General features: G+C 47.9%; 2 protein-coding genes across 5 annotated transcripts in view; one reads left to right on the top strand and one right to left on the bottom strand.

Annotated features, from left to right (window-relative positions):
* Positions 1–15,325, top strand: part of Ttc39c (tetratricopeptide repeat domain 39C) — a 41,081-nt gene that overhangs the window by 13,504 nt on the left and 12,252 nt on the right. The window contains exons 3-4 of one of the 2 annotated variants that reach the window (XM_023720426.1): positions 12,296–12,389; positions 15,034–15,141. In XM_023720426.1, coding sequence (XP_023576194.1) covers positions 12,296–12,389; positions 15,034–15,141 — 202 coding nt within the window. Of the gene's footprint in view, positions 1–12,295; positions 12,390–14,679; positions 14,908–15,033; positions 15,142–15,325 lie in introns of those variants that run through there. The other variant, XM_023720427.1, reaches the window with a different exon arrangement.
* LOC101571478 (heterogeneous nuclear ribonucleoprotein A3-like) lies at positions 4,830–6,359 on the bottom strand. Of its 3 annotated transcripts, none has more exons than XM_004635775.1 (2): positions 6,345–6,359; positions 4,939–6,272 (listed from the first exon to the last, which is right to left on the bottom strand). In XM_004635775.1, exons 1-2 carry the CDS (start codon positions 6,348–6,350, stop codon positions 5,205–5,207), a joined length of 1,074 nt encoding a protein of 357 aa, XP_004635832.1. In that variant the 5' UTR covers positions 6,351–6,359; the 3' UTR covers positions 4,939–5,204. The 3 variants fall into 3 exon arrangements, with proteins under 3 accessions (XP_004635831.1, XP_004635832.1, XP_023576193.1); XM_023720425.1 differs by having other exon boundaries at positions 5,185–5,395; positions 5,525–6,355; XM_004635774.1 differs by having other exon boundaries at positions 4,830–6,359.

Raw genomic sequence — 15,325 nt, 5'->3', positions numbered from 1 at the left:
GTTTATGAGTTTTATACTTTAAAAATTTTAGTTTTTGACTGATAATGGAAATTATAATGTACATGTTTATGGGATATCATTCATATATCTATCAGATATATACATATATGTATATATTCTTCATGTAGTACTTAAATCCACTTAGACATATCTCTTCAAACATTTATCAATTGTATATGGCTGAAACATTCAAAATTTGTTCTAGCTTTTTGAGCTATGCATATGTTGGCTTTCCATTGCTGTGACAAAATACACTTTTTAAAAAACCAGTGTGAAGGAGGAAGGATTTCTTTTGGCTCACAGTTTCAGAGGCTCGGCCCTGGTCAGCGTGCTCCATGGCCTCAGGACCAGGCCTCAGGCCTGTGGTGAGGCTGAAGTTGTGGCAGAAGGGCATGGCTGAGGGAAGCTGCTCAGTCCTGGCAGCCATGGGAAGCGGCAGGAACTAGGGAGTGAGCGCTGGGGATGGGGTGTACCCATAAAGGCATGCCCTGATCCACCCTGCTTCTGCTAGGGGGCCCCACCTCCTAGTGACCTGTTGAGCTGTGCATGCGCCAGTGGTTCACATCCACAGCTGAAGTTGGCACCTGTGACCCAGTGTCCTGTCTAGGGCCACCAGGAACACTGCTGCATTGCTGAGCAGGCCCCCCACATGAGCCCTGGGGACATTTCCTATCCAAAGGTAACAGTATAGTACCCTCCTGCTACGTAGCAGGCCAGAGCTTCTTACTCCTTTCTGTAATTTTGTATCCTTAATGTTCAAGCACACTGGTTCCAGAATTCCATGCATGTCTTTCTTATCTAAGGGTAGCAGTCCTCAGTTCTCTGTGTTTCCTTGTAGAGAACTTGTTATCTCTGGGGTTTTTACCTAGGCCTTGTATCTTCTCTCTGTAACACACACACACACACACACACACACACACACACACACGTTACCTAGTCACTTCATTTATTCTTAACCTTTTGTGAATTCTGCCTACATCAAGCTACCTTTGTGCTTGCTAGTTACTTAAAACAGCCTGTGTCCCACCAAGTGCAGGCTTCTCTACCAGAATTGACAATCCTCAGCTGCGAATGAGCCTTGGAGCTACACACAGGGCTGGATTCATCTGACCCGCAGCCACAGCCTGGGGCCTGCTGCATTCTGGGGTTTGTCCCTGCGGCATTGCTTCCTCTCTGACCCCTAAGCCAGCAGAAGCAACAGACACCTGCATTGTTTTAATGCTGCTGGCTGGCTCCAAACTGAGGGCTGTGGGAGCTTTCTCATTGTCTAGCGGTAAATACAACTTGGAGGGGACTCAAGGGCACACACTGCTTGCTTGGGGAACGGAACGACTTGGGGGAGTCTGGAGCTTGGTGTCCTTTTGGCACTGTGGTTTGCCCCAAGCCCCCAAGAGAGCTTGACCTTGGCTCTATTTCCATTTTTTGTTTTAGCTCTAGAAACAGAATCTTTTACTGGACAGCTGCATCACGCAGTGATCCTCTCAGCCCAGCCTTGCTAAGTAAATCATCTTCTTTCTTTCTTTTTTTCTACTGGGGATTGAACTCCAGGCTCTTTGAATTGATATATATCTCACGCACTTGACTTTTTTGAGAAGGGGTCTCACTAAGCTGCCCAGGCTGGGCTTAAACTTGTGATCCTCCTGCCTCGGACCTCCTAGTGCCAGGACTGCAGATGTTCACCACTGTGCCCGGCGCTGGGGAAAATCACTGCGTAAAGCAGCACAACGTCAGCAGGACCCAGGCCTGGGGCCCTGGCATCGGTAAGTGTCAGGCTCTCTCATGTCATCAGAGCTGTTCTTTAAGATCTTCACTTTCAAAATGTTTTGAGAAGATATTAATGTGAGAATTGTTCTGTAAGAACAGCGTAACCGGGCTGGGGAGATGGCTTAGCAGAATAAGCGCTTGCCTGGCAAGTGCAAGGGCCTGAGTTCAATTCCTAGTTCTGCAAATAAAAAAAAAAGAACAACGTAACCTTTTTTAAATGGCATGGAAAATGTTACCTAGGCGCTGGGTGTGTGAGTTTCCTTCTCACCTGCCTCTCCAAAGGGCCCAGAAGTGTTTGTTTTGGATTTCACACATTCCCACCGGCTTCAGCCACTGGTGGGCATGTGTGACTGCCATCAAGTGGCTTATGCCACTAGTCCCATGCCATCTGATGGGACAGTCATGCACATAACACCAGTGGCTCAAGCCAACGGGAATATTAAGCTTCAAATCAAAGTTACGCGGCAGTGAGACACATGAATTAGTTTTCTTATGAACGCGTTCGAGCAAGGCAGTGCATCATTTTTTGTTTAAGGTGCAGTCTTACCATGTACAGCTCTTATATACGGCTGGTAGAGAAAATCTAGGCTTTCTTCTGGTGAGTCTGAAACAATTGGTGGGGAACTCAGTTGCCACGAGTAGTAAGTCTTTATTCTGAATGTTATAAAACAACGTGACTAATTTTCTGGAACCGTTAACAGGGGACATGCACTTATTCTTAAGGGCAAAGTACCTTTCTTTACTAAGAGCATTTTATTTACATAAATGTATATATTTCAATGTCCCCCAAGAATATAACCAAGTTATTTCCTGACATCTAAGGTGTGTTGGAGAGGAAGTTTGCACTGGAATTTGGAAGCATTGACTTAAGTTTTACTATTCTTTTTTAAAATGTATTTAGTATAGGGTCTACAGGGTCTCACGACACAGATCAGACTCCTAGTGATCCTCCTGTTTTCAGCTTCTCAAGTGCTAGGATTGCAGGTGCCTGCCACCACGCCCAGTCTTAATCACTGGGTGGGATCAGCATGGCCCCCTGGGGATTGAACCCTGGTCCCTGCATCTGCCTAGGCAGCACTTTAATCTGCTGAGCTATTGGGCCAGCCCTAAGTTTACTATTCTTTGTTGTACTCAATGCCAGTTAGGAAAATAATAATAATAATGATAATAAGTATTTACTGCTTCAACCATTTCAAATAAATTTTTCAGTTGATAGATTTGGTTTCTAAAAATGAGCCAAACATTTACATAGTTCAAGAACACAGAAAAAGGGGACTGTTTTCAGCTGGTTCTAGAAGCATGGCATAATCCTGATGCCAAAGTGCTAGATAAAACCGTGTAGGCCTTCATTCCAGATACAGAAACTCAAGGTTAGTATTAGCAAATCAAATCCCAAAATGTACCGTTTTGTTTTATTTTTATGTTACTGGGGGTTGAACCCAGGGCCTCATATGCTAGGCAAGTTCTCCACCACTGAGCTACATCCTACATCCTTTTTAAAAATTTTTGGGACAGGGTCTCACTGTATTGCCCAGGCTTGACTTGAACATAAAATCCTTCTGCCTCAGCCCCCTGAGTATCTAGGATTACAGATGTGAGCCACCATGCTTGGTCCAACATTGCGCTTTTAACCTTTTTGGTGTGAAGGACCCGTTTCACGGAAGGTCATGTTTACGCGGACCATGAGGAGGGACGGTTTTGTGATGACTCAGGAGCATTGCATTTCTTCTATAGTTGCTTATAATATGCAGTGCTACACCACTCAGTGTAATGCAGAATCAACCCCTGAGGTTGTTTTCCTGAAAATAGTCCCATTTGAGAGTCATAGGCGGGCCAGCCAAAAAGCTCAGTGGATTAAAGTGCCTGCAAGCAGGCTCAGGTGCTCAGGGTTTGATCCCCGGGCCTGCCATGCCTGCTCTGATCCCAGGGCGTGCTGAGACAGAGATTGAGACTGGGCATGGTGGCACATGCCTATAATCCCAGCACTTGGGAGGCTAGAACAGGCAGATCACTGCGAGTCCCATCTAATAGTGAGACCCTGAACACCCTGTAGACCCTTCCCTAAAATACAAAGAGAGAGAGAGAGAGAGAGAGAGAGAGAGAGAGAGAGAGAGAGAGTGTGAGTCATAGGAGACAGTGACAGCTATGTGTGTTGCTTCCATGCAGTCTACTCCATAATCTTGTTTTGGTTGCTATCACCACAGAAAACCCTGCTTCACAAAAATAAGAGGCTAGAAGTGGAATCAGGCTTCTCAGGGCTTTTGGGGTAGTCAAGATAGTTCACCTTGACTTTCACCCAGAATTTGTGGAAATGTGCAGTTGTCTTAAGCATACTTTAAAGGCCACTGTCATTTGTGACCTCAACCCCTTGATGCCGTGCTGGGACAAAGCTGATTCACCTGGCTTACTCACAGCCACATCACAGATCTGCTCTTCCCAGTGTGAGGGTCTTTGTGGTTGGGAAGTAGTGCTCAGCCTCTCTTGCTGTCGGAGGTAGGTGGTCATGCACCAGCTGGGAGAGAGGGAGCCTGGCCTCGCCTCCTTCAGGATCTCTACTAGTGTGTGAAACATCAAAAACCCCAGCATTTACTTGTCTCCCCTATAATTCCAGTCTGGCCTTGAGTGCAGCCACTCTATCCGCCAACTTGAACGCAGCTGTCATTTTTTCTGAAGTGACAGCTTGAGCTCTTTGAACAGGTGGAATGTGTCACCCAGATAGGCAAGCTTTTCAGCCCTTTCTGCATTACTGAAATGTGCTGCCATGGTGAGTTTTTCTAGAAGAAGCCTCTAGAGCGGCCCTCATCACCCAGCATCTCTGGCCAGGGACCTACCTTTAGATAGCTCGCTTCTGTGTATAAGAGGAGATGTGTGTGGTTGATAATTTTAATCACATCTCATAAAAACTTGATGAGTTCAGGTGACATCTTTTGGCTAGCCCACATTTCTTGGTGGGTAACACAGTACACCAACTCACATTCATCAGCAATGCCTTTAACCCAGGTAGTGAAACTAGACAGCCATCCCCCATGCTTCTGCTCCATTCTTTTTTTTTTTTTTTTAAAGTTAAAAATTCCTTAATTTTTTATTCCTCGTACCACTACCACAATTTACAGGGCAATATACCTGATGTAATGAAAAGAAAGAAAAAGACAAAGCTACAACAGATAAAAGACCTCAGGAATGTACATGTAATTGACACTACATTGCATTAATCAATAGCTGCACTTTTTGCAAACTGTGGCTATGACAGCCCTGAACCAGAAGGGTTTCCTGTTCAAGCTGCAGTAACTTTTCTGACTATGGATCATCGTTCCTTCTGTGGCAGATTTTTACAGTTCCTCTAATGTATTTGGGACGACTGTCTCAAAGTAACCTGCAGCTTTCCTGACAACTCCTCGCTCTCTCTCCTGCTAAGAACTGTAGCCCTTTTCTGTTGTTTTTTAAAACCTTCTGCTACCATATCCACCACTTCCACCACCAGATCCATAACCACCACCACAGGGACTGCCAGAGCTGCTTCCACCAAAACTGCCCCCCTTCATGGGTCCATAATTTGACTGTTGCTGTCCACTGTAATTTCCAAAATCATTATACTTCCCACCACCACCATAGTTACCACCACCAAAATTTCCTCCTTCGTTGTAACCATCATATCCTCCTCCACCACCACCGTATCCACCACCTTGGTTTCCATATCCCGGTCCACCACCACCATACCCTCCTCTACTACTATAACCAGGACCACCACCATAGTTTCCACCATCACCTCCAAATCCATTATATCCACCATCACCTCCTCCGTAACTACCTCTGCTGCCACCTCCTCCACCACCGTAACCTCCTCTTCCACCAAAGTTTCCACCACGGCCAAAATTCCCTCCACCACCTCCAAAGTTTCCTCCACGACCCATAAAGTTGCCAGATCCACCTCCACGGCCTCTTTGCGATCCAGCAGACTGCATCTGTTGTTTAGAAAGGGCCTTTTTCACTTCACAATTATGCCCATTAATAGTGTGGTATTTCTGAACAACAATTTTATCAACTGTGTCGTGATCATCAAAAGTTACAAAAGCAAATCCTCTCTTTTTCCCACTCTGCCTGTCTTCCATAACTTCTATGGTTTCAATCTTGCTATATTTTTCAAAGTAGTCTCTCAAATTATATTCTTCTGTATCTTCTTTAATACCACCAACAAAAATTTTCTTCACTGTTAGATGGGCACCAGGCTTTACTGAATCCTCTCTAGAAACAGCTCTCTTTGGTTCCACTACACGCCCATCAACTTTGTGTGGCTGAGCACACATCGCTGCATCCACCTCTTCAACACAAGAGTAAGTCACAAAACCAAAGCCTCTGGAGCGTTTTGTTTGAGGATCTCTCATTACCACACAATCTGTGAGTGTGCCCCATTTTTCAAAATGTTCTCTTAAACTATCATCAGTAGTTTCAAAACTCAGACCACCAATAAACAGCTTCCTCAATTGCTCTGGCTCCTTTGGATCATGGCCCTCCTCCCCCCGGCGGCGACGGCGACGGCCACGGCCGGAGTCGGGCTGGGGGCGACCGGGCGGCGGTTTTACCTCCATTTTGAGACCGGACTCCGCTTCTGCTCCATTCTTACTTACACCAACACAGAATGACTGGCTCAGCCTGCTGCCGTGCACGCATTCGAACGCTTGACTAGCTCTGTGGCTGTGTTGTTGGTTGGAGACAGAAGTGCACTGCCATCTCCTCAGGCACACCCTCCTGAAAATACCCCCTCAAAGCAAGGTTTGCTCCTCGTCGTCAACATTGGCAGAATTACACGGCACGGGGACTCGGTCCTCTGGAGCATCGGTGCCTCAGAGTCCTCCACTGTTCCATCAGTTCTTCCAAGTATGGTGCCACTAAAAGAGAAGCACATGCCATCTTTTGAACTATAACCTCCCCTAAGAGTCCACAGCAGATTAGCTTCACTGCAGGCAGGATCCTCTCCTGACCAATCGGAAAAGGCTTTGCAGGTTTGTACTGTGGTTGGCTGCTAAGAATGATGCTCTCAGTGCAGTCGCGTTTGATGGAGCGTGGCCTTCAGTAATTGCTCCAGTTCTTCACGTTCACTAAAAAAAAAAAAAAAAAAAAAACAACCTTCAAAGACTTACATTTTCCTGCAGAGTGTTTGGTCTCCAGGTGGTGAAGCAGTTTTGAAAGTTTTGAAGATTTGGTGGTGGTATTGGGTAGCATGTCGCCGCGTATTGCACAGAGCAGCCTTGGAGAGTGTGATTTCTGCAGTGAGCCTGCAACTTATGTAGAACTCTGGGTGTTTTCTTTTAAAAGTGGCGTTCCTTTTATTGACAGTGCAGAGACCCCTGTGGTCCCTCCTTAGGCCTTTGGTCCTTCTCAGGGCACCCCGTGGGGTTTGCTTCCCACATTGGCAAGGGTTAGCTCTGTGCTACCGAAGCTGTGACAGCCAGGTGCGTCCTGCAGGTAAGGGGCACAGATAGCAGTGCTGAATGAGGTAGCGGTGGGCCACAGGCGGATGAAATGAGCATCGGGCTCTGCTGTGAAGCCTGCCACCAGACCCCTACCACTGTGAAGGCCACCACCAGGTACAGCTTGTCACTTGCCATTCAAATCAGTATTTTTCCTCTGGAAATGTATGCCTATTATTTACAGTGTTAAGGAACAGATAAAGTTATATAATCTTATGCATTATAGTTAATGGGAGGCACTACCCAAGCCACAATTTTTGTTAAAAAGACAAAATTGTTAGCAAATTTTAAATAAAAAAGTAATTGCTTCTTTTGGTCAAAAATAACATCAACAAAAGCCAGGCAGCAGATCTTAGTTTGTAGTGCAACCTTAGAAATATTGCATGGAAAACGGGGAGCAGCTGGGTGTGGTAGTGCTCCTCTGGGTCCCGGTACACTGAGAGGCTGAAGCAGGGGTGTTACAAGCTCTAGCCCAGCCTGGGAAAATTAGTGACGTAGCAAGATCCTACACTGAACTCAGAAAATGAGCTGGGAATGTAGCTCAGTTCAGCCTTCAGTACTAGGAAAACCCCATGGAGACGGCCAGGGTGGACGTTGGGCTTCCGTGATTCCATACTTCATCTGGTGGTCCTCGCCAGCGTGCAGGCGAGTCCATTACGGAAGGTGAGGAGCCTTGTCATTATCTGGAAACGATGTACTCGTATTTGTGCAAAAGCCAAGAAAAAAAGCTTGAATTATGAGAATTCCTGAGAACATAGTAACGTGACAAACACATGACAGCTGGGAAATGGCCAGTGCTGCCCTACGTAACAGAAGCGCTCGGAATGAAACGGGACAGCGGAGCCCTTCCACAGTTGAGAGCATACCTAGGAACACACCTGTCCAAAAGAAGCCTACTGTCCCTGTGGTCACAACACAGTGGCTACAGGTTATGCTGATTTTAATTTGTCAAAGACATACGGTTCTTCTGGAACTGCTTCTTCTCTCTCTTTCAACATAAGTTGGAAAGCAAGTACACATTTCTGCCAGTTTACTAAAGCCCAAAGCTTCATGTGGTGTCTGTGATTGGTCACCAGTACACGAGGCGGAAGGCACAGCTGGCGCGGCGCAGACCCCTGCGCGGGGCAGAAGGTGCGGCCGGTATGGTGCAGGCCCCCACGTGGGGTGGAAGGCGCGGCGGCGCAGTCCAGACCCTCACACAGTGGCTTTTTCGTACTAGCCCCTCTTCAGAGCAGCATATGTGTTTCTCTTTTAAAAACTCAGCCAAATCAGGTATCCCTTGAGCGTAATTCTTTCTGTTCTGTGGCACATATTTTTAATTTGTAGTCATAAAATTTCATAGATTATTGCTGATTTTCAATTACTTTGATGAAAATAAGAAAAAACGTTTTTCCACTGCTTCAACTAATTACTGCTTGTTGTAAGTCATCGAGGAGTGATCAGGACAGAGTTAAGTTGGTGTTGTACCTGCTCTTGGGGTAATTGTAATTAAGTGTTAGGATGTAGCTTTTGTACTTCATGGTTCTGTTAGTCTCTTTAACAGAAAGCATGTCACTTTCTTCACCATTTAATCTTTACTAATATTATAATCCTTCCCTAACACCATGTCACACATTACTGGCCCAAAACATCACATACTGTCACGCAGTCTGGAGGCTAGCAATCCAAAATCTGTTTACCTGGGTGTAAGGGATCTAACTTGGCATAACTATGGCCATCTTGGATTTTAAATTGCTGTCTAGGGCTGGGTGAGGTGGCACAGGCCTGTAGTCCCAGCCCTTGGTAGGCCAAGGCAGAAGGATGGCTCTAAGTTCATGAGTTCAAATCAAGACTGAACTACCTGGGAGACCCTGTCACCAAAAATAAAAAAAATTAGAAGGTTAAGCTGCTGTCTTGCATGTATTCCAAACCTACAAAGTCTAAGATACATTCCTTAATTGATGTTTGACACGTTGATAGTTTTTAAAAAGGCCTGTATATGCTTCTGCTCACTGCAGATCCCCTTTGTCTCGCTTAGCATGCAGACCCCTTCTTCTTACTTTGGGGTATTGCTCTCCCTCCCCGCCTTCTTGCTGCCCAAGACCTGTCCCAACCTGTAAATCCTTAACGCACACATTTTGGGAATCCTGGGTTTGTTCACCTCTTTTTCTGGTTTATGGAACCTTCCACTTCGGAGGCAGCAGGTTTGAGTGGTAACTGGATTTTCCCAGCTCCTGGGAAACCAGTGTCTGCAGGGTCTCACTTCCTCCTGAGGCTGAGGGCAAATCTGTCCTCGCCTCTTGCGTTGTCCAGTGGTCACCAGCCCTCCAGGCTTGCAGTGTGCTTGCTCCAGTCTCCATGTCTGCCCATAGTGCCACTCTCCTTCCACATGCCAAGCTCCCCTCTGGCCTGGCTTTGTAAGGCTGCAGGTGACTCCATTTCCAGGCCACCCACATGATCCCAGAGGAGCCCCTTACTTGAAGATCAGTAACTGAATCACATCTGCATGCACGTGTCCTGAGGAAAGTGTGCTTCCCAGGCAACCACAGTAGAATTTAAGTCCTCACTCCCTGGCTTATTGATCTTGGCCAGTAGCTTAATGTTTTTGAGCTTTACTTCCTCTGGCAGTGGCATTAACCATGTCTATCTCAGAGTTTTTTGAAAAGGCTAAGAGCAATGATGGTTCAGAAATTCCTTCTTGGTTGCCTCTTTCTTGTGCTCAGAGAGCTGTTGCTTTTCCTCACCTTTATATTTCAGAGCCTCTTTGCTCCCTGACATGTCATAGTTGTGCAATAGGTACTTTTTGCATATTTTCTGTCCTCTGAAGAGCAGTGTGACATTGCACTGTCATGCACTGAACCTGCAGCTGGGGACAGCTTGGTGACAAGAGCTCATCCAGAAATATCCTGCACAGGAAAGCCCAGTGCATTCACTTAATGAACAGGAGGTGCATGTGAAGCAGAACCTTCGTACAGGCTTCACGTAAACAGATGTGTCGGGGAGGGAGGGGAAGAGCTGTCAGTCCAGACAGGGAAACGTAACGAGCGTCCAGGTGTCTGCGCGCATACGTACACACGTGCTTAGCGAAGAACGTTTTCAGCACGTTGGTATTTGGGATATATATGTATAAATAATTTTTTTTAAACAATCACTGTGGCTTCAGAGTCATACATCCCGAGAGGGTCCCCCAACTGCTCCTTAAGCTGAGTGTGAGTAGGAGTTGGTGTGAGTTCCCAGCAGCATTTGGGTGGTGACAGGATCCCAGTGCTATGGGCCTTGTGATCCAGGACAGAGACCTGCGTACCTACCTGTCCACGGCCTCAGTTAATGAGTCACTCTGCCTAGAGTGCCTGCGTCACAAGCTGACCTGAGGTTCCCCCGCTGAGTCACAGTGGGATACACTCCAAGAACACCACGATGCCCAGCACCACGGATAGTACCAAGCCTTGTCTAAGCAGTGTGACCGAAAAAGGGGGCAAATGTTTAAATTTTTAAAACATTGTTATAGTAAAAGACACACTGTCATGACTCCCCTCAAAGTCCTTTCCCTTGCGGTGCACACACGAAGTCCATTGTTTTCATCACTCTGAAGCTCTGAGGTCTTCTTCTGTGCCTTTAGTGGCGTTGTCACGGCTGTCTCCATGTCCTGAATCACTTTCCTGGCTATGCTGAATTCAGGGAAGAGTCAGAAGTCCTGGGGAGCCAGGCCCGGGAATAAAGTGGCTGAGGACACACATAATGCTTTCGTTTGTCAGAAATGGCCGTTGACGCTTTCGAGCCACTCAGGACTCCCAGTTAGCTACAGAAAGACACTTATGAGTGAAGCCTTCCGGAATGGCTTCAGAAAGTGAAAAGAACAAGGGCTCAAGTGTGGTGAAGCAAAGGCATATTTTGACGGGGATAAATGGCGGTCTTTTACTATAATACATTGTTTAAAAAGTTATTCACCTTATATTGTGATCACACCTCATGAGATTTTTCTACATGTGACACCTAGGGTAAGTTTAATATGTAAATGAGGCAAACAAGATATTAACAGTAACTCCCCTGTTAATAACAGAATGCTTGTAATAAAAGTTGTGTGGATGTGGTCAGTCCCTCTATCTGCCTGTCTCCCTCTCTCTCAGATATCTTATTGTATTATACCATTTTCAGGCCATAGTTGACCACGTAACTGAAGTCACAGAAAGTGAAACTACAGATAAAGGAAGGGGACAGCTGTTGAACTAAAATAAGCAGAGCTGACGTTTGGGAGGCTGGCAGGGTCTGGTCAGGGGCAGATGAATGTAGCAGCTGGAAGCACCGTCTGCGTCTCACACTGGCCACCGGAAGCAGCGAGAGGCCTCGTTCTGAGCGTGTCTGGCTGCCAGCCGTGCAGCGGGGCTGAGGGGCCACACAAGGAAGAGGCCCCCGGCTGCTGGCATCCACCATGTGCGGTGGGGGAATTTCTAGGCCAGGGCTGGGGATGCACTGGAGGATGGACTGTAGTCCCTGTGCTTTTTGAATATACCTGATAACAAGATCTAGATTAACAAAGTGATAATAAAAGAAGAGCTTCGGCCCACGCTGTGGTAGTGGGTGGGCGTGAGCTGGGACCTGCCATAGAATCCACTGCCCCCAACCATGTGACTACAGAAGTGCACACCTGTGACCCCTACCTACTCAGGAGGCTGAGGCAGGAGGCTGGCTTGAAACCAACCAGGGCAGCGTACTGAGACACTTGTCACCAGAAGAGCCAGGTACGGGTGGTGCACACCTGTGATCCCAGCACTGGGAGGCTGAGGCAGAAAGACTGCCAAGAGTTTGCAGCCTGCTTGCACTACAGTGAGCTCAAGGCTGGCCTGAACTACACAGCGAGACACTGTCTCCAAAAAAAAAAAGTCCTTTGTGCTTATGTAAGTCCCAGAACACTGCGTGGCAAATTGGAGGGCTTTCTTAGCAATCCCTACATCGCCCTCTTCTATCCTGTTTTATCCTGTAAATAACTATTTAGGAAAAAGATGGTTTTGAATTATGACTATGATGTTAATGGCAGATCTTAATAGTCACTCGGTTCCTTTTCTGTTTTCCCTTTTCTGCCCTAGTGTCAGATCAACAGTGCCTTGACTTCTTTCCATACGGCTTTGGAGCTTGCAGTAGATCAGAGAGAAATCCAGCATGTCTGTCTCTATGAAATTGGTAAGCGTGCAGTGTTTCCCTGGCCCTTGCACAGCGGTGCCGAGGCTCTCTGGTGCAGCTTTTCATCTGTGACGCTGCTCGGTCTGCAGAATGCTACCTTGTGTAATAGTGACTTCATTAATTGGGACCCAGCACGAGGAATGATCCTTACCTCGCTGAATCTTCTCACCGGTAACACTATAGCCATTTGTAAAGAGCTTCCTGGACTGCACATTGGAATACAGAGCTGCTTTTCATTTCTAACAGTGCTTTTTTGAGAAGAAAACAGCACTGGAGAGTATTAGACCCCAATGCCAGCTCTCCCACTGACCAGCACTGAGGCAGTGGACGTTGTCTTGGGGTGAGGCACCCCCACAGAAGCTGTGGGGTTCAGACAGGAAGCCTGCTGGTACCGCAGCTGCTCCCTGCTGCTTCCCCCGTGCCAGAGATCAGTTCCTAAGCAGATTTGGGGGTGGTTCTTTGCCTAAGGCTTCTTCCTTCCTCTCTCAAAGTGTTGCTCAGACTTTTCCTGAGTGCCCTCAACTCTCTGACCCTGGCACATGAGGCAAATCCTTTTCTGTCATGTTTTTCCACCGTTCTGACAAGAGGAAGCCCAGCATTGGGCTTAAAACAAAAAACATATTTCTTTTTTTTTTTAAACAAGGGCCTCGTGGGCTAGGGCTGCATTATCCCTGCCTTTCCAGGCCAAGCTGGAGGTGTAGCAGCCACTGCAGTAGACACCAGCTCCTGCTCTTGCGGCAGTAGGGGCCATCAGGGTGCTGGGCTGGGGTCGTCACCAAGCGGGGCTGAGCACTGCAGAGTGGGGTTTGCAGCCCTTCACCACCTCTCAGGCAGCTGCTGAGTGTCATCCGTGTGCCCTATGAGTGGGTCTTAGAAGAGTTAGATGTTGGCCCCAGAATTATGTGTTGTTGGTGGCTTGATTTGGGGTAAAATGGTTTTAAAGAAGTTAAAAGCTAATGGACCAGGCAGATAGCTCAGCAGATTAAAGCACCCGCTTAGGCAAATTCAGGGGCAGGGGTTCGATCCCCAGCATGCTGTGCCAGCCCCATCCCTAGGGCGTGCTGAGATGGTGATTGTGACTGGGCATGGTGGCACACACTTGTAATCCCAGTGCTTGGGAGGCTGGAAATGAGGATGACTACAAGTCCCAGCTGTGTAGTGAGACCCTGTAGACCCTGCACTAAATACATTAAAAAAGAAAAAAAAATAGCTGTAAATTGGAAAAGAAAAAAGGTTCATACTTAGTGTTCCAACCTTGTACGGCAGGTCAGCCCCATCTTCGCATACAGGCAAAGCATGAGGAAGGTGGGCAGTGAGGAGAAGCAGGTTGGGAATCCCAGGTTCAGCACGAATGGGCACTTGGCAGCCCCTCTGCAGAGGGCTGAAGCAGCTGTCAGCTGTCACCTCCAGACCCTAGCATGCTTTGCCACTCGCCTCATCTGCTGTCGACACTGTGGTCTTCCTGAGTCGTTTTAAAGTCAAAGTACGGAGGCAGATACTGGGAACTTTCCTGTGAGCTTTCTGTTTTCCTTGCCTCTTAGGCCTCAGGAAGAGAAATGCCTACAGTCAGTGGAGGAGCCCAGTTTTGTGTGTGCTGAGCTCTTCTGGACTTGCCTGCAGTAGTAGCCATGCCCCTAAAGCCCAGCCTGGGCAGCCTTTGCTGGGGCACCGTTGCACAGCCTGTGACAGGATAGCATGTGAGAGCAGAGGAAGCTCAGGGTCACCCAGCCCAGGCCGGGAAGCAGACTCAGGGTGAAAGCAGCTCAGGGTGCCGCTCTGCCTGTTCTGTTCAATTCGAGTCTCACCCTGATGTCTTTTATAGGATGAAAATAATGCGCCTAAAATTTTACTCTGAAATACATTGTACCCCATCGAATTTCACAGCTGTTTTCTGGAGGCACGTGCCCCCCCCGCCCTCACAGCATGAATGGCAAGTCCAGGGTGATGAGGTGCCTTACGGATACACTTGATGCCAGGATTGTTTTTTAGAGGCCACCGTGTATAAAGGGCAGAGTGTTGGACTTTGGTCCCCAGTTCTTCCCTTTTAGCAGTTGGTTGGCCTTGAGCCAGTCACTGACCTGTTGGTCCACTTGGTTGTGTCCTCGCCAGTATGAGGAGGTCACTGTCAGCTGCCACGGCAAGACTGCCCCAAGGCTCGGCGGGAATTCTCCGCAGGCTGGCGTACCCTGGGGGCTTGGTTGGCGGCAGCCCCGCGATAACCGTGAGAGCCCAAGCGTTGGTCTTAGTGCTGCTGCTCCTTACAGAAGGCCAGGGTCTCACTGCCTTGGCAGGGCCCCTCGCTCACCACCCCCATGTGCAGAGAAAGGGTGGGGCTTGCGTCCCCCCGACTGGCTTGTTCTCTGCTGCTCTCAGAGGCTTGACAGCTTAGTGTTAATGATGAAGAGAGCGCCTGAGACTTTCTGAGGCAGTCGCGGGGTATCCATCTACTGCTCAATCTGTTGTTAAGGGCCTTGTCTGAAAGTATTTAAGGGGAAAAAAAGTTTCTTATGTTTTCAAGGTAAGTTTCTTAAGTGGTTCCCAAAACATTCCCAGACAGGGATAGCTGGCAGCTTCAGATCGCTTGCTGACCCGTGAGCCGCAGCGCGCCGTGCTTGGGGCAGATGCTAAAGTATGACTTCTGTAGGTTGGTGCAGCATGATCGAGCTCAACTTCAAGGACGCGTTTGGTTCCTTCGAGAGGCTGAAGAGTGAGTCCAGGTGGTCACAGTGCTACTACGCGTATTTGACTGCAGGTAAGTAGCCAGCCACGCGGCTAGGCCCCGCCTGCCTGCGCCCTGCCCTGGCAGACAGAGTGCCGTGGCAGGAGGGCATGCAGCTTGGACTTCTGCAGCGTGTTAGCGCTTTGCACAGTGGCACCCAGCAGTGGAGAGAACTGCTCACTGAGCCAGCTGGAGCTGGAGTCCGAGCCGCTCCCCA

Source organism: Octodon degus, unplaced genomic scaffold (genome assembly GCF_000260255.1).
Source record: "Octodon degus isolate 3935 unplaced genomic scaffold, OctDeg1.0 scaffold00075, whole genome shotgun sequence".
Classification (NCBI taxonomy): Eukaryota; Metazoa; Chordata; class Mammalia; order Rodentia; family Octodontidae; genus Octodon; species Octodon degus.
Note: the sequence above shows the minus strand (reverse complement) of the source record. Positions and strands in the feature narration are given on the sequence as shown.

Excerpts from the sequence above, each read along its gene's own strand:
- LOC101571478 (XM_004635774.1), bottom strand. The coding sequence starts at position 6,350 with ATGGAGGTAAAACCGCCGCCCGGTCGCCCCCAGCCCGACTCCGGCCGT.